General features: G+C 41.8%; 1 protein-coding gene across 1 annotated transcript in view; it reads right to left on the bottom strand.

Moving 5' to 3' along the window:
* The window catches only part of LOC135506235 (low density lipoprotein receptor adapter protein 1-like), a 59,388-nt gene that overhangs the window by 4,225 nt on the left and 35,184 nt on the right, over positions 1–19,979 (bottom strand). Inside the window, exons 3-7 of the mRNA XM_064925756.1 lie at positions 17,404–17,518; positions 16,981–17,053; positions 16,318–16,404; positions 15,896–16,023; positions 7,430–7,464 (exon numbers count right to left, since the gene is read on the bottom strand). Coding sequence (XP_064781828.1) covers positions 7,430–7,464; positions 15,896–16,023; positions 16,318–16,404; positions 16,981–17,053; positions 17,404–17,518 — 438 coding nt within the window. The remainder of the gene's footprint in view (positions 1–7,429; positions 7,465–15,895; positions 16,024–16,317; positions 16,405–16,980; positions 17,054–17,403; positions 17,519–19,979) is intronic.

The raw sequence follows: 19,979 nt of genomic DNA, 5'->3' as shown, positions 1-19,979 counted from the left end.
CGGTAAGGGAGCGATGCTGAGTGACAAGTGGCGTAGATTGGTACAGGGCAATATCGCGGTAAGGGAGCAATGCTGAATGACAAGTGGCGTAGATTGGTACAGGGCAATATCGCGGTAAGGGAGTGATGCTGAATGACAAGTGGCGTAGATTGGTACAGGGCAATATCGCGGTAAGGGAGCAATGCTGAATGACAAGTGGCGTAGATTGGTACAGGGCAATATCGCGGTAAGGGAGTGATGCTGAGTCTCCTGATTTATCAACAGAAAAATGTGAAAAGTTGTCCGTGTGTATAGAGTGTAGAGTTCTATGTTTTTTTCCTCACTCCTGTTTCGTAAAAAGCTGAGGGACGGGGCTGGAGACATTAATAGACAGATCTATGGATGCGAAGACTGACCATTGTGCCTCCTACAACCCCATCGGTGAAGACAACCCAAGGTTCCTCACCTCAGACCTCTAATAGGATTTGAGAAGGATGCGAGTAGAGAGGAAGTAAGGAGTTGAGCAGAGATGATCTGGCTTGATGATAACATCTGATGAGACTCCTCTTTGTACAGATGGCTCTGGCTTGCCTCAGTGTAATGTTTGGTGAATAAATGGTGTTGTTTTGTCTTCAGTGTAATGTTTGGTGAATAAATGGTGCTGTTTTGTCTTCAGTGTAATGTTTGGTGAATAAATGGTGCTGTTTTGTCTTCAGTGTAATGTTTGGTGAATAAATGGTGCTGTTTTGTCTTTAGTGTAATGTTTGGTGAATAAATGGTGTTGTTTTGCCTTCAGTGTAATGTTTGGTGAATAAATGGTGTTGATTTTCCTTCAGTGTAATGTTTGGTGAATACATGGTGTTGTTTTGTCCTCAGTCCTCCTTTGAATGCAGATTCAGTTCTAAATGACCATCATCACCTCCTCCATCAATGCAACAGATTGTCCGGTCAGCTGGCAGGATCATTGGCTGCCACCTGCCCTCCATCAAGGTCCAGCAAGAACCCAGGGCAAGGAAGCGTGCAGGAAAAATCATCACTACCAAAGACTCCCCTCTGGCAAATGGTTCAGGTCGATCACGACCAAAACCTCCCACCACCTGAACATTTTCTTCCCCCACGCCGTGGCCCCCACCAACCGTCCACCTGGTCCTCTCATCCATGGACTTTACACACTGCACTATTCATCCTCCGACTAGGCACCCTGCACTATTCATCCACAGACTAGGCACCCTGCACTATTCATCCACAGACTAGGCGCCCTGTACTATTCATCCACAGACTAGGCGCCCTGTACTATTCATCCACAGACTAGGCACCCTGTACTATCCATCCACAGACTAGGCACCCTGCACTATTCATCCACAGACTAGGCACCCTGCACTATCCATCCACAGACTAGGCACCCTGTACTATTCATCCACAGACTAGGCGCCCTGTACTATTCATCCACAGACTAGGCACTGTGCACTATTCATCCACAGACTAGGCGCCCTGCACTATTCATCCACAGACTAGGCACCCTGTACTATTATTCCCAGAACTGCACAGTGTTAGTGTTCCTAGTGTTCATAGATTCAGTTCTAAATGACCATCATCACCTCCTCCATCAATGCAACAGATTGTCCGGTCAGCATAGTGTTCATAGTGTTCATAGTGTACATAGTGTTCATAGTGTATATAGTGGACATAGTGTACATAGTGTTCATAGTGTACATAGTGTTCATAGTGTTCATAGTGTTCATAGTGTACATAGTGTTCATAGTGTTCATAGTGTTCATAGTGTACATAGTGTTCATGTTCAGTGTTCATAGTGTACATAGTGTTCATAGTGTTCATAGTGTAGTGTTCATAGTGTTCATAGTGTACATAGTGTTCATAGTGTTCATAGTGTACATAGTGTACATAGTGTTCATAGTGTATATAGTGTTCATAGTGTTCATAGTGTACATAGTGTTCATAGTGTTCATAGTGTACATAGTGTTCATAGTGTTCATAGTGTTCATAGTGTACATAGTGTACATAGTGTTCATAGTGTTCATAGTGTTCATAGTGTACATAGTGTTCATAGTGTTCATAGTGTACATAGTGTACATAGTGTTCATAGTGTACATAGTGTACATAGTGTACATAGTGTTCATAGTGTACATAGTGTTCATAGAGTAAATAGTGTTCATAGTGTTCATAGTGGACATAGTGTACATAGTGTTCATAGTGTACATAGTGTTCATAGTGTTCATAGTGTTCATAGTGTACATAGTGTTCATAGTGTTCATAGTGTTCATAGTGTACATAGTGTTCATAGTGTACATAGTGTTCATAGTGTTCATAGTGTACATAGTGTTCATAGTGTTCATAGTGTTCATAGTGTTCATAGTGTACATAGTGTTCATAGTGTACATAGTGTTCATAGTGTTCATAGTGTACATAGTGTACATAGTGTACATAGTGTACATAGTGTTCATAGTGTACATAGTGTTCATAGTGTACATAGTGTTCATAGTGTACATAGTGTTCATAGTGTTCATAGTGTACATAGTGTACATAGTGTTCATAGTGTACATAGTGTTCATAGTGTACATAGTGTGTGTTTGTTTGTTTGTTTGTTTGTTTGTTAGGGCGACATTCATTTGAATGTATTTTTTAGTGCAATGTTCCATATTATCTTCATCATGGCGTTCTCAAATTTTGCTTGTGTGGGGTAAAATACTGCACCTAAACAAGGCCTGGAGGACAGGACTCTTTCATCCAATACACCTTGTAATTCGTCTGCAGTAAAACGTTGCAAACCCAAGTACTTACTCCGCCACAAAATCTATTTTCTGTGATTTTTACTTTCCATTTCTGCAGAAGAGTTTGAATTTTATTAGGGATCCTCATTAGCTGATTCCGAGGCAGCAGCTACTCTTCTTGGGGTCCAAACACATTAAAACACTCACATTACATAGAAAACTAAAGATAGAACAGTACATCACATAACATTATTACACTACCACGTATCTACAATAGAAGATGTTCAATACCACCATACAACAATATCACAATGTATGCATATGTATGTGTCTGTACCTGTGTGTGTCTCTTCACAGTCCCTGTTGTTCCATAAGGTGTATTTTTACCTGCTTTTTAAATCTGATTCTACTTCTGCATCAGTTACCTGATGTGGAATAGAGTTCCATGTCATCATGGCTCTATGTAGTACTGTGGAATAGAGTTCCATGTAGTCATGGCTCTATGTAGTACTGTGGCATAGAGTTCCATGTAGTCATGGCTCTATGTAGTACTGTGGAATAGAGTTCCATGTAGTCATGGCTCTATGTAGTACTGTGGAATAGAGTTCCATGTAGTCATGGCTCTATGTAGTACTGTGGAATAGAGTCCCATGTAGTCATGGCTCTAAGTAGTACTGTGGAATAGAGTTCCATGTAGTCATGGCTCTATGTAGTACTGTGGCATAGAGTTCCATGTAGTCATGGCTCTATGTAGTACTGTGGAATAGAGTTCCATGTAGTCATGGCTCTATGTGGTACTGTGGAATAGAGTTCCATGTAGTCATGGCTCTATGTAGTACTGCGGAATAGAGTCCCATGTAGTCATGGCTCTATGTAGTACTGTGGAATAGAGTTCCATGTAGTCATGGCTCTATGTAGTACTGTGGAATAGAGTTCCATGTAGTCATGGCTACAGGTGTGACAAAACTAGGGCCTGTAGGACCTGCCTTGTTGATAGTGTTGTTAAGAAGGTAGAAACTAGGGCCTGTAGGACCTGCCTTGTTGATAGTGTTGTTAAGAAGGTAGAAACTAGGGCCTGTAGGACCTGCCATGTTGATAGTGTTGTTAAGAAGGTAGAGCAGCTCTTTATTATGGACAGACTTCTCCCCATCTTAGCTACTGTTGTATCAATATGTTTTGACCACGACACTTTACAATCCAGAGTTACTCCAAGCAGTTTAGTCACCTCAATTTCCACATTATTCATTACGAAATATAATTGAGGTTTAGGGTTTAGTGAATGATTTGTCCCAAATACAATGTTTTTAGTTTTGGAAATATTTAGGACTAACGTATTCCTTGCTACCCATTTCCAAAACTAACTGCAGCTCTTTGTTAACCTTACTATTTTCACCTCTGGACGAAAAGCGTGCCCAAAGTAAACTGCCTGCCACTCAGGCTCAGAAGCTAGGATATGCATATAATTAGTAGATTCGGATAGAAAACACTCCAAAGTCTCTAAAACTGTTAAAATAATGTCTGTGAAAATAACAGAACTGAAATGGCATGCGAAAACCTGAGGAAAATTATTATTTTGAAATGGCTGTTTTCACAATGAAAGCCTATCCATCATTTAAAGGGATAGGACCCAGATTCCGTCCCTATGGCTTCCACTAGTTGTGAACAGTCTTTAGACATTGTTTCAGGCTTTTATTCTGAAAAATGAGGGAGAATAACCACATTAAGTGAGTGGACCCTGGGATGTCCCCAGAGCTGTTTCCTGCACATGACCGAGAGCACACCTTTCTTGTTTTTCTTTTATATTGAAGACGTTATTGTCCGGTTGAAATATTATTGATTATTTAGGCTAAAACAACCTGAGGATTAATTATGAACATTGTTTGACATGTTTCTATGAACTTTACTGATACTATTTGGAATTTTCGTCTGCCTGTTGTGACCGCAATTGAGCCATTGGATTACTGAACAAAATGCGCCAACAAAATGGAGGTTTTTGGATATAAAGAGGGACTTTATCGAACAAAACAAACATTTATTGTGTAACTGGGAGTCTTGTGAGTGCAACCATACGAAGATCATCAAAGGTAAGTGATTGTTTTTATTGCTATTTCTGACTTTCGTGACTAATCTAATCTACCTGGCTGGTAACTGTATGTAATGTTTTGTGTGCTGGGCGCTGTCCTCAGATAATCACATGGTTTGCTTTCGTCGTAAAGCCTTTTTGAAATCTGACATGGCGGCTGGATTAACAAGAAGTTAAGCTTTATTTTGATGTATTACACCTGTGATTTCATGAAAGTTAAATATTTATAGTAGCAGCAGATCGATAATGTCAAAAGCCACACTGAAGTCTAACAAGACAGCCCCCCACAATCATTTCATAATCAATTTCTCTCAGCCAATCATCAGTCATTTGTGTAAGTGCTGTGCTTGTTGAGTGACCTTCCCTATAAGCTGAAAGTTTGTTGTACATTTTCTTTACGTAAAATAGCATTGTATCTGGTCAAACACCATTTCTTACAATACTTTACTAAGGGTTGGTAACAGACTGATTGGTGGGCTATTTGAGCCAGTAAAGAGGGCTGTACTATTCTTAGGTAGCGGAATGACTTTAGCTTCCCTCCAGGCCTGAGGGAACACACTCTAGTAGACTTAAAGATGTGGCAAATAGGAGTGGAAATATCATCAAATATTATCCTCAGTCATTTTCCATCCAGATTGTCAGACTCCGGTGGCTTGTCATTGTCGATAGACAACAATCATTATTTCACCTCTTCCACACTGGCTTTTGCGGAATTCAAAAGTGCAATTCTTGTCTTTCATAATTTGGTCCGATATACTTGGATGTGTAGTGTCAGCATTTGTACTGAATCAAATCAAATCAAATGTTATTGGTCACATACACATCGTTAGTGTTACTGATTGTCTGGTCAGCTGGTTGTCTGGTCAGCTGATTGTCGGGTCAGCTGATTGTCTGGTCAGATGGTTGTCTGGTCAGATGGTTGTCCGGTCAGCTGATTGTCCGGTCAGCTGATTGTCCGGTCAGCTGATTGTCCGGTCTGCTGATTGTCCAGTCTGCTGATTGTCCAGTCTGCTGATTGTCCAGTCTGCTGATTGTCCGGTCAACTGATTGTCCGGTCTGCTGATTGTCCGGTCTGCTGGTTGTCCAGTCAGCTGATTGTCTGGTCTGCTGATTGTCCGGTCTGCTGATTGTCTGGTCTGCTGGTTGTCTGGTCTGCTGGTTGTCTGGTCTGCTGGTTGTCCAGTCAGCTGATTGTCTGGTCGGCTGATTGTCCGGTCTGCTGATTATCTGGTCTGCTGATTGTCTGGTCAGCTGATTGTCCAGTCAGCTGATTGTCCAGTCAGCTGATTGTCCAGTCTGCTGATTGTCTGGTCAGCTGATTGTACAGTCTGCTGATTGTCTGGTCAGCTGATTGTCCAGTCAGCTGATTGTCCAGTCAGCTGATTGTCCAGTCTGCTGATTGTCTGGTCAGCTGATTGTACAGTCAGCTGATTGTCTGGTCTGCTGAGAGGATCATTGGCTGCCACCTGTATATATTCAGCCTCGGTATAATTTCCCTAGCTCTGAATTCATTATATTATTGGGGACTGCTTTAAAATGCAGTGTATTTGACCTTTACTATTACAACAAAGCTTATTTAAAGAAATGTTTTAAAGAGCCGATTGGCACGTGTTTTTCTGTTGCTCATTCGAAAAAAAACGAGATTTCAGTCTTGGAGGTGTGTATCCTGATGGTTAGTGATTATTGTCCCTCATGAGACGCTGTAGATTCGGGAATCCTATTTCACTTCTTCAAACAGAATTAATCTAAGATCCAATTTAAGAAATCTGTAATTCATTTTGACGTTGGAGCTCGCTGAATCAATATGCCTTCCAAAAGAGAAGAATCCATCCTCAGACCGAGCTTTTTAAAACAATCAATGATTTAAAGCATTGTTCCATCACCTGTATGAATTTAGAAATTACCATTGGCGGAGTTTATTTTATGCCGTGTACCAAACAGCAGGGTATAGGACTTAATTCGATTTAAAACCAAATTATTTGCTAGAAACCATTTTTGTAAAGTGTTAAAATAATATCGGGGAGTTGCTTGTATCTGCACAATATTTTTAACCTGATGTACAAAAGCACCATAGCATCAGTGAATAAGTGAACAGGTGTATTCTGACAAATTAGAGGCAATAGATTTATGAATACAGAGAAAAGAAAGGGGGGGGGGTAATACTGAGCCTTGAGGTACACCTCTAGTAAAGTCCAAGAAGTTGTGTTTTCTGTCCTTCTATGCAAACACGTTGTTTTCTATTGCTAAAATGCATGGAACCGGTTTAGGAATCTGTTAGCGAAACCACTGTGTTTTCCTACTAAGATAGAATGACGAACTAAATCAAAATGCTTTTGATAACTCAATGAAGATGGCCGCAGTTAGTTTGCCTTGGTCAGATGAAGGATTTATGTCGTTAGTTTCACAATGCTGTTGAGGTAGAATGGTTGGATCTGAAGCCCGATCAAAAGGGTGAAATTAAATTACCTTTATCAAAGTACTGATACATTTGGAAATGTATTCATTTCTCAAAGACTATTTGCTGTTGAACAGATTACTGATTCTAATTATCTTAGCGGATCGATGTGACCTTGAGTATAGAAATTAGATATACAGTACTTTAGATACAATATAATGTAAAACATCATGTAAATATTACCTTGAGAATGCATCATCGAGGCCATCCTCCACATCCTGTGAATAGAAACAGTACCAGGAATAAAAACAGAACCAGGAATAGAAACAGTACCAGGAATAAAAACAGAACCAGGAATAGAAACAGGACCTATGTTAGAAACAGTACCAGGAATAGAAACAGTACCTATGCTAGAAACAGTACCAGGAATAGAAACAGTACCTATGCTAGAAACACTACCAGGAATAGAAACAGTACCAGGAATAGAAACAGGACCTAGAAACAGACCAGGAATAGAAACAGGACCTATGTTAGAAACAGTACCAGGAATAGAAACAGTACCAGGAATAGAAACAGGACCTATGTTAGAAACAGTACCAGGAATAGAAACACTACCAGGAATAGAAACAGTACCAGGAATAGAAACAGTACCTATGTTAGAAACAGTACCAGGAATAGAAACAGTAAAATAGAAACAGTACCTATGCTAGAAACAGTACCAGGAATAGAAACACTACCAGGAATAGAAACAGTACCAGGAATAGAAACAGTACCTATGTTAGAAACAGTACCAGGAATAGAAACAGTACCTATGCTAGAAACAGTACCAGGAATAGAAAGAGTACCAGGAATAGAAACAGTACCAGGAATAAAAACAGAACCAGGAATAGAAACAGTACCTATGTTAGAAACAGTACCAGGAATAGAAACAGTACCAGGAATAGAAACAGAACCAGGAATAAAAACAGAACCAGGAATAGAAACAGGACCTATGTTAGAAACAGTACCAGGAATAGAAACAGTACCAGGAATAGAAACAGTACCAGGAATAAAAACAGAATCAGGAATAGAAACAGGACCTATGTTAGAAACAGTACCAGGAATAGAAACAGTACCAGAGAAACAGGAATACCCTATGTTAGAAACAGTACCAGGAATAGAAACAGTACCTATGCTAGAAACACTACCAGGAATAGAAACAGGACCTATGTTAGAAACAGTACCAGGAATAGAAACAGTACCTATGCTAGAAACACTACCAGGAATAGAAACAGTACCTATGTTAGAAACAGTACCAGGAATAGAAACAGTACCAGGAATAGAAACAGTACCAGGAATAGAAACAGTACCTATGTTAGCAACACTACCAGGAATAGAAACAGTACCTATGTTAGAAACAGTACCAGGAATAGAAACAGTACCTATGCTAGAAACAGTACCAGGAATAGAAACAGTACCAGGAATAGAAACAGGACCTATGTTAGAAACAGTACCAGGAATAGAAACAGAACCAGGAATAGAAACAGGACCTATGTTAGAAACAGTACCAGGAATAGAAACACTACCAGGAATAGAAACAGTACCTATGCTAGAAACAGTACCAGGAATAGAAACAGTACCAGGAATAGAAACAGGACCTATGTTAGAAACAGTACCAGGAATAGAAAGAGTACCTATGTTAGAAACAGTACCAGGAATAGAAACAGTACCTATGTTAGAAACAGTACCAGGAATAGAAACAGTACCTATTCTAGAAACAGTACCAGGAATAGAAAGAGTACCAGGAATAGAAACAGTACCAGGAATAAAAACAGAACCAGGAATAGAAACAGTACCAGGAATAGAAACAGTACCTATGCTAGAAACAGTACCAGGAATAAAAACAGAACCAGGAATAAAAAGAGAACCAGGAATAGAAACAGTATCTATGTTAGAAACAGTACCAGGAATAGAAACAGTACCAGGAATAGAAACAGTACCAGGAATAGAAACAGGACCAGGAATAGAAACAGTACCAGGAATATAAACAGTGCCTATATTAGAAACAGTACCAGGAATAGAAACAGTACCAGGAATAGAAACAGTACCAGGAATATAAACAGTGCCTATATTAGAAACAGTACCAGGAATAGAAACAGTACCAGGAATAGAAACAGAACCAGGAATAAAAAGAGAACCAGGAATAGAAACAGTATCTATGTTAGAAACAGTACCAGGAATAGAAACAGTACCAGGAATATAAACAGTACCAGGAATAGAAACAGTACCAGGAATATAAACAGTGCCTATATTAGAAACAGTACCAGGAATAGAAACAGTACCAGGAATAGAAACAGTACCAAGACAACTCCATGAGACTGTACTGCAGTATGCATTAATGAGCAGGCAATATAACCTACAGACTCAAGAACCAGTATCTATTGCATACACCTCCTCAGTGTATCAGCAACAATTTGTCATTACCTTCAATAAGGCTTCAATTAAATCCTGAAGTGATGCTTTCTTTATTAGGTGAATTAGCAAGAGTTGCATAGCAGTATACTCAGCTCAGACAGTTTTCAATATCAATATTTAAAATCAATATTTGTTTGTCAATATTATTCTACTGGTTTGTGGCACTGACAGATTGTGAATCTTTTTTTATGAGTTTACCAAGATCCCAATCAGTGGAGAACAAAGAAGACACGTATCAGATGAGGTGGATGGAGTATTTAACCAATAAGAGCCGACTTGGTCTATGGTAGCATTCACAGGGAAACGCTGCCATCTAGTGGTGAGTATATGCCAACACAGCTGCATAATGTTGTGTGTGTTTTTTTTAACCTTTATTTAACTAGACAAGACAGTTGAAAAAAACAATTCTTATTTACTATGATGGCCTACACCGGCCAAGACTCCCAAACACGGCCAGACGTGTTACATGTTTGGACCAATTAGAATCAAGGGGTAAGCAGGGGTGTAAAGTACTGAAGTAAAAATACTTTAAAGTACTACTTAAGTAGGATATAGGATAAGGTAGGATATAAACCTTAGGTGAATGACCTCCAGGTAGAATATAAACCTTACAGGTGAATGACCTCCAGGTAGAATATAAACCTTACAGGTGAATGACCTCCAGGTAGAATATAAACCTTACAGGTGAATGACCTCCAGGTAGAATATAAACCTTACAGGTGAATGACCTCCAGGTAGAATATAAACCTTACAGGTGAATGACCTCCAGGTAGAATATAAACCTTACAGGTGAATGACCTCCAGGTAGAATATAAACCTTACAGGTGAATGACCTCCAGGTAGAATATAAACCTTACAGGTGAATGACCTCCAGGTAGAATATAAACCTTACAGGTGAATGACCTCCAGGTAGAATATACACCTTACAGGTGAATGACCTCCAGGTAGAATATAAACCTTACAGGTGAATGACCTCCAGGTAGAATATACACCTTACAGGTGAATGACCTCCAGGTAGAATATAAACCTTACAGGTGAATGACCTCCAGGTAGAATATAAACCTTACAGGTGAATGACCTCCAGGTAGAATATAAACCTTACAGGTGAATGACCTCCAGGTAGAATATAAACCTTACAGGTGAATGACCAGGTAGAATATACACCTTACAGGTGAATGACCTCCAGGTAGAATATAAACCTTACAGGTGAATGATCTCCAGGTAGAATATAAACCTTACAGGTGAATGACCTTCAGGTACCTTACAGGTGAATGACCTCCAGGTAGAATATACACCTTACAGGTGAATGACCTCCAGGTAGAATATAAACCTTACAGGTGGCTGACCTCCAGGTAGAATATAAACCTTACAGGTGAATGACCTCCAGGTAGAATATACACCTTACAGGTGAATGACCTCCCTTACAGGTGGCTACCTCCAGGTAAATATAAACCTTACAGGTGAATGACCTCCAGGTAGAATATACACCTTACAGGTGAATGACCTCCAGGTAGAATATAAACCTTACAGGTGAATGACCTCCAGGTAGAATATAAACCTTACAGGTGAATGACCTACAGGTAGAATATAAACCTTACAGGTGAATGACCTCCAGGTAGAATATAAACCTTACAGGTGAATGACCTCCAGGTAGAATATAAACCTTACAGGTGAATGACCTCCAGGTAGAATATAAACCTTACAGGTGAATGACCTCCAGGTAGAATATAAACCTTACAGGTGAATGACCTCCAGGTAGAATATAAACCTTACAGGTGAATGACCTCCAGGTAGAATATAAACCTTACAGGTGAATGACCTCCAGGTAGAATATAAACCTTACAGGTGAATGACCTCCAGGTAGAATATAAACCTTACAGGTGAATGACCTCCAGGTAGAATATAAACCTTACAGGTGAATGACCTCCAGGTAGAATATAAACCTTACAGGTGAATGACCTCCAGGTAGAATATAAACCTTACAGGTGAATGACCTCCAGGTAGAATATAAACCTTACAGGTGAATGACCTCCAGGTAGAATATAAACCTTACAGGTGAATGACCTCCAGGTATATAAACCTTACAGGTGAATGACCTCCAGGTAGAATATAAACCTTACAGGTGAATGACCTCCAGGTAGAATATAAACCTTACAGGTGAATGACCTCCAGGTAGAATATACACCTTACAGGTGAATGACCTTCAGGTAGAATATACACCTTACAGGTGAATGACCTCCAGGTAGAATATAAACCTTACAGGTGAATGACCTACAGGTAGAATATAAACCTTACAGGTGAATGACCTACAGGTAGAATATACACCTTACAGGTGGCTGACCTCCAGGTAGAATATACACCTTACAGGTGAATGACCTCCAGGTAGAATATACACCTTACAGGTGAATGACCTCCAGGTAGAATATAAACCTTACAGGTGAATGACCTCCAGGTAGAATATACACCTTACAGGTGAATGACCTCCAGGTAGAATATACACCTTACAGGTGAATGACCTCCAGGTAGAATATAAACCTTACAGGTGAATGACCTCCAGGTAGAATATAAACCTTACAGGTGAATGACCTCCAGGTAGAATATAAACCTTACAGGTGAATGATCTCCAGGTAGAATATAAACCTTACAGGTGAATGACCTCCAGGTAGAATATACACCTTACAGGTGAATGACCTCCAGGTAGAATATACACCTTACAGTTGAATGACCTCCAGGAACAGGGGTTGCCTACCCCTGAAGGAGAATATACACATCACAGGGTAGAATATCATAACGCAATGTTTAGGATTTGTGACACGTGAACTAGTAAAATCGGGCGACCTCTACCTCTTAACAATGTTATGGTATTAGAACCTTTTTTTTTAAAGACCCATTGCACTACATCATGTAAGAAAAAAGAGCATTGCTCAGCAGTTTCAACAATAATTTAAAGCCTATAGCATTAGAGGTCATCCACCTCAACGATACTGGAGGTCATCCAACTCAATAATACTGGAGGTCAACTATACTGGAGGTCATCCACCTCAACTATACTGGAGGTCATCCACCTCAACTATACTGGAGGTCATCCATCTCAACTATAATGGAGGTCAACTATACTGGAGATCAACTATACTGGAGGTCGTCCACCTCAACTATACTGGAGGTCATCCATCTCAATTACACTGGAGGTCAATAATACTGGAGGTCAACTATACTGGAGGTCGTCCACCTCAACTATACTGGAGATCATCCATCTCAACTATACTGGAGATCAAATATACAGGAGGTCATCCATCTCAACTATACTGGAGGTCAACTATACTGGAGGTCATCCATCTCAACCATACTGGAGGTCAACTATACTGGAGGTCATCCATCTCAACTATACTGGAGGTCATCCATCTCAACTATACTGGAGGTCATCCACCTCAATTATACTGGAGGTCATCTATACTGGAGGTCATCCACCTCAACTATACTGGAGGACAACTATACTGGAGGTCATCCACCTCAACTATACTGGAGGTCAACTATACTGGAGGTCATCCATCTCAATCATACTGGAGGTCAACTATACTGGAGGTCATCCACCTCAACCATACTGGAGGTCATCCATCTCAACTATACTGCAGGTCATCCACCTCAACTATACTGGAGGTCATCCATCTCAACTATACAGGAGGTCATCCATCTCAACTATACTGGAGGTCATCCACCTCAACTATACTGGAGGTCATCCACCTCAACTATACTGGAGGTCAACAATACTGGAGGTCATCCATCTCAACTATACTGGAGGTCATCCACCTCAACTATACTGGAGGTCAACTATATACTGGAGATCTCCATCTCAACTATACTGGAGGTCAACTATACTGGAGGTCATCCACCTCAACTATACTGGAGGTCAACTATACTGGAGGTCATCCATCTCAACTATACTGGAGGTCATCCATCTCAACTATACTGGAGGTCATCCACCTCAACTATACTGGAGGTCAACTATACTGGAGGTCAACTATACTGGAGGTCATCCACCTCAACTATACTGGAGGTCATCCATCTCAACTATACTGGAGGTCATCCATCTCAACTATACTGGAGGTCATTAAACCTCAACTATACTGGAGGTCATCCATCTCAACTATACTGGAGGTCATCCATCTCAACTATACTGGAGGTCATCCATCTCAACTATACTGGAGGTCATCCATCTCAACTATACTGGAGGTCATCCATCTCAACTATACTGGAGGTCATCCATCTCAACTATACTGGAGGTCATCCATCTCAACTATACTGGAGGTCATCTATACTGGAGGTCATCCATCTCAACTATACTGGAGGTCATCCATCTCAACTATACTGGAGGTCATCTATACTGGAGGTCATCCACCTCAACTATACTGGAGGTCATCCATCTCAACTATAATGGAGGTCAACTATACTGGAGATCAACTATACTGGAGGTCGTCCACCTCAACTATACTGGAGGTCATCCATCTCAACTATACTGGAGGTCATCCACCTCAACTATACTGGAGGTCATCCACCTCAACTATACTGGAGATCATCCATCTCAACTATACTGGAGGTCAAATATACTGGAGGTCATCCACCAACTCAAACTATACTGGAGGTCATCCATCTCAACTATACTGGAGGTCAACTATACTGGAGGTCATCCTCTCAACTATACTGGAGGTCATCCATCTCAACTATACTGGAGGTCATCCACCTCAACTATACTGGAGGTCATCTCAACTACACTGGAGGTCATCAACCTCAACTATACTGGAGGACAACTATACTGGAGGTCATCCATCTCAACTATACTGGAGGTCAACTATACTGGAGGTCATCCATCTCAACTGTACTGGAGGTCAACTATACTGGACATCATCCATCTCAACTTTACTGGAGGTTATCCATCTCAACTATACTGCAGGTCATCCACCTCAACTATACTGGAGGTCATCCATCTCAACTATACTGGAGGTCATCCACCTCAACTATACTGGAGGTCATCCATCTCAACTATACTGGAGGTCATCCATCTCAACTATACTGGAGGTCATCCATCTCAACTATACTGGAGGACAACTATACTGGAGGTCATCCATCTCAACTATACTGGAGGTCATCCATCTCAACTATACTGGAGGTCATCCATCTCAACTATACTGGAGGTCATCCATCTCAACTATACTGGAGGTCATCTATACTGGAGGTCATCCACCTCAACTATACTGGAGGACAACTATACTGGAGGTCATCCATCTCAACTATACTGGAGGTCATCCATCTCAACTATACTGGAGGTCATCCATCTCAACTATACTGGAGGTCATCCATCTCAACTATACTGGAGGCCAACTATACTGGAGGTCATCCACCTCAACTATACTGGAGGTCATCCATCTCAACTATACTGGAGGACAACTATACTGGAGGTCATCCATCTCAACTATACTGGAGGTCATCCATCTCAACTATACTGGAGGTCATCCATCTCAACTATACTGGAGGTCATCTATACTGGAGGTCATCCATCTCAACTATACTGGAGATCATCCATCTCAACTATACTGGAGGTCATCTATACTGGAGGTCATCCATCTCAACTATACTGGAGGTCATCCATCTCAACTATACTGGAGGTCATCTATACTGGAGGTCATCCACCTCAACTATACTGGAGGACAACTATACTGGAGGTCATCCACCTCAACTATACTGGAGGTCATCCACCTCAACTATACTGGAGGTCATCCACCTCAACTATACTGGAGGTCAACTATACTGGAGGTCAACTATACTGGAGGTCATCCACCTCAACTATACTGGAGGCCAACTATACTGGAGGTCAACTATACTGGAGGTCATCCACCTCAACAATACTGGAGGTCAACGATACTGGAGGTCATCCATCTCAACTATACTGGAGGTCATCCACCTCAACAATACTGGAGGTCAACTATACTGGAGGTCATCCATCTCAATTATACTGGAGGTCATCCACCTCAACTATACTGGAGGTCAACTATACTGGAGGTCAACTATTCTGGAGGTCATCCATCTCAACTATAGTGGAGGTAATACCATGTCTAATGGGGTTCACCTCTTATCATTCGCAATAGCCTTTAACAGTCCCAGCTTGTCCATGGAGAATACATATTGTTTACGTTATATCAGGCGTGATAATGATGACTGGCTAGACCAATCAAGGGCCTGGAACCCAAGGACATGACTTACCCAGGAGCCGTGTTTGATTGGTCGTTTCCTGGCGGGTTTGTTGCTGGGTGAAGGAGAGCTGAATGACATGGAGAAAAATGGCCGTCTCTGTTTCTCCTCCTTCCTCAGGGGCTGCTGCTTCTCTGAGTCTGAGACAGAGACAGAGACAGAGACAGAGACAGAGAGAGAGAGAGAGAGAGAGTGAGAGAGAATAGACCCTAAACATTCAGCACTGATCAGGCTCGGTCCCTGAGGGTGAGGAGGAGAGTGGAGGAACTGAAATAACTACTTGTGGCTGTCTGGCGAAGGTCTGAAGCCCTGCAGTAATTTTAGGCTATATTGCCCAGCACTAGTGGGTGTACCTTAACAAGCGTGCAAAGATTTATAGACCAATAGATGTCAAGATCATTACAGGAAGAGTACTACAAATGAAGTTGACCTACCTGAGACGCTGTGTGTGTTTGTAGTCTCTGTCTGTCCATCACTGACAGAACACGCGCAGCATGTCCTCCTGGCCTTCTGACTTTTGTCTGAGGACAGAGAAGAGAGGAAAAGTGTCAGACCCCTGGAACATGTAGTCCAGCGGAAAAACGTTGGAGACAAAACGTTGGAGACAAGACGTTGGACACAAAACGTTGGAGACAAAACGTTGGAGACAAAACGTTGGAGACAAAACGTTGGAGACAAAACGTTGGAGACAAAACGTTGGAGACAAAACGTTGGAGACAAAACGCTGGAGACAAAACGTTGGAGACAAAACGTTGGAGACAAAACGCTGGAGACAAAACGTTGGAGACAAAACGCTGGAGACAAAACGTTGGAGACAAAACGTTGGAGACAAAACGCTGGAGACAAAACGTTGGAGACAAAACGTTGGAGACAAAACGTTGGAGACAAAACGTTGGAGACAAAACGTTGGAGACAAAACGTTGGAGACAAAACGTTGGAGACAAAACGTTGGAGACAAAATGCTGGAGACAAAACGTTGGAGACAAAACGTTGGAGACAAAACGTTGGAGACAAAACGCTGAAGACAAAATGTTGGAGACAAAACGTTGGAGAACGGACATTAAAAATGTTTTGCTGACATTCACCCTAATCCTCACCTTCCTGAGCAATCTCCCACAGGTCCAGAGCTACTGTGAAGGCCTGGGCTACGGTGAGAGTCACAGCTTGGGCCTGACAAACCACAGAACAGAGACATACTGTATGACATCATTTGATTGTGGTTTGCAAGCACCTACAGTACCACAAGATGGAGCCAGACACCATCGTCATTTCAGATGTAAACATCTAAAGTGAGAATTGTTTTGGATTGGAAACATTATTTCAATGATTGGTAACTTCTCGTGTTTCCCTCACGACGTATAAAGATAGAAATTAACAAATAAAATTACGAAAATTAAATTACTTTCATCCGTGTTTTAATTCGGAAATTTTCAGGCATGTGTCTCGGGTTCATTATCAAAAGTTATCAACAGAGACGGAAAGTGAAAAGTGTTTTGAACTAGTGCCCACGTGTCACTTACGATCTTCTTCTTGTGACAGAGGAAGGCGTGGCATTCGAGGGTCTCGTCCAACTGAATCTGGGAGACGTAGGCAAACACTTTGTCCTGGGTTTTATCTGCAGTACAGTAGGAGATTCTGCAGGAGGGGAGAACGACACAACTCCCATCAACCAATGGGGCCTAGGGTATGGACAAACCCTCCCCTGGCTACACATACAGTATATTTTCAGATGTTTCAACTAGTTAAATGGAGAAGAGAGAGATTTCCATTGGCGACGAACAATTCATTGAACATTTACACGTTATCTTCATCATAAGAAGTTGATATGGCATTTTTATAAAACATTTTTCATGATAATTTGATTTGTAATGAAAGTATATTGTATCCTCATCTATCTCTGGCCTACAGACCCCAATGCCATCCATCACAGTTAGAGAGAGACAGATAAACTAGTAACTCCACTACTGCACTTTCTAACCTGGTTCATACGCCACGAGCAGCAGGCCAATCACAGCAGGGTGTGAAGGGGAAGTCATGAATATTAAGTAGGCCATAGATCACAGACGGACCAAAGAGGGTGGCATCCCAAATGCCAACCTGTTTCCTATATAGTACACTATAGTACACTAATTTTGACCAGGGCCTTATAGTGATTAGGGTGCCATTTGGGATGAAAGAGAGCAGAGCAGAAAAGAACTGAACAATTCACTAAAGCTTTACAGTCTTAAAACCTCATTACTAAATCTTATGTTGTCTTGTCAAATCTCTAAAACCTCTGAAGGGGGCTTAGAAAGAAATGAATTCATTGCCAGTGAATCATTATTGGCGCCCAGGGGCCTTATGTATCTAGGAGTAAGAGTGCTGATCTAGGATTAGGTTCCCCCCTGTCTATATAATCTTTTTAATTGAGATCTAAAAGGCAAACCTGATCCAAGATCAGCACTGTGTAACTCATTATCACCCCAGTTTGAACAACAGCCAACAAAACAAAAGCAAAGGTTAACAATTTCTTGACGACATGTTCAAAACAATATCAACTACATTACTGATCCTGGCATGCATAACTTGTATACCTGGTCTATGGGAAAAATGTATATTCAACTTTCAGAAAACCTATTGTCATGCAGCAAATCCACGGAAAGTCACGGTGAATGGCTGGTTCTAAAGGCCAGGGTGAGTGGTTGGTTCTAAAGGCCACGGTGAATGGTTGGTTCTAAAGGCCAGGGTGAATGGCTGGTTCTAAAGGCCACGGTGAATGGTTGGTTCTAAAGGCCAGGGTGAATGGTTGGTTCTAAAGGCCACGGTGAGTGGTTGGTTCTAAAGGCCATGGTGAATGGTTGGTTCTAAAGGCCACGGTGAGTGGTTGGTTCTAAAGGCCATGGTGAGTGGCTGGTTCTAAAAGCCACGGTGAGTGGTTGGTTCTAAAGGCCACGGTGAGTGGTTGGTTCTAAAGGCCACGGTGAATGGCTGGTTCTAAAGGCCATGGTGAATGGTTGGTTCTAAAGGCCACGGTGAGTGGTTGGTTCTAAAGGCCATGGTGAGTGGTTGGTTCTAAAGGCCAGGGTGAGTGGTTGGTTCTAAAGGCCTATCTAAAGCCCATAGTGAGTGGCTGGTTCTAAAGGCCACGGTGAGTGGTTGGTTCTAAAGGCCACAGTGAGTGGCTAGTTCTAAAGGCCATGGTGACTGGTTGGTTCTAAAGGCCATGGTGAGTGGCTGGTTCTAAAGGCCATGGTGACTGGTTGGTTCTAAAGGCCATGGTGAGTGGCTGGTTCTAAAGGCCACGGTGACTGGTTGGTTCTAAAGGCCACAGTGAATGGTTGGTTCTAAAGGCCATGGTGACTGGTTGGTTCTAAAGGCCATGGTGAGTGGCTGGTTCTAAAGGCCTATCGAAAAGCCATGGTGAGTGGTTGGTTTTAAAGGCCATGGTGAGTGGCTGGTTCTAAAGGCTATGGTGAATGGCTGGTTCTAAAGGCCTTTGTGAGTGGTTGGTTCTAAAGGCCATGGTGAGTGACTGGTTCTAAAGGCCATGGTGAGTGGCTGGTTCTAAAGGCCATGGTGAGTGGTTGGTTCTAAAGGCCATGGTGAGTGGCTGGTTCTAAAGGCCATGGTGAGTGGTTGGTTCTAAAGGCCATGGTGAGTGGTTGGTTCTAAAGGCCTATCTAAAGGCCATGGTGAGTGGTTGGTTCTAAAGACCATGGTGAATGGCTGGTTCTAAAGGTCACGGTGAGTGGCTGATTCTAAAGGCCATGGTGAATGGTTGGTTCTAAAGGCCATGGTGAATGGCTGGTTCTAAAGCCATGGTGAATGGCTGGTTCTAAAGGCCATGGTGAGTGGTTGGTTCTAAAGGCCATGGTGAATGGTTGGTTCTAAAGGCCATGGTGACTGGTTGGTTCTAAAGGCCATGGTGAATGGCTGGTTCTAAAGGCCATGGTGAGTGGCTGGTTCTAAAGGCCACGGTGAGTGGCTGGTTCTAAAGGCCTATCTAAAGGCTGTGGTGAGTGGTTGGTTCTAAAGGCCATGGTGACTGGTTGGTTCTAAAGGCCACGGTGAGTGGCTTGGTTCTAAAGGCCATCTAAAGGGTTCCACAGTGAATGGT

This window comes from Oncorhynchus masou, chromosome 19 (genome assembly GCF_036934945.1).
Source record: "Oncorhynchus masou masou isolate Uvic2021 chromosome 19, UVic_Omas_1.1, whole genome shotgun sequence".
Lineage (NCBI taxonomy): Eukaryota > Metazoa > Chordata > Actinopteri > Salmoniformes > Salmonidae > Oncorhynchus > Oncorhynchus masou.
This window is presented reverse-complemented; position numbering and strand designations above follow the sequence as displayed.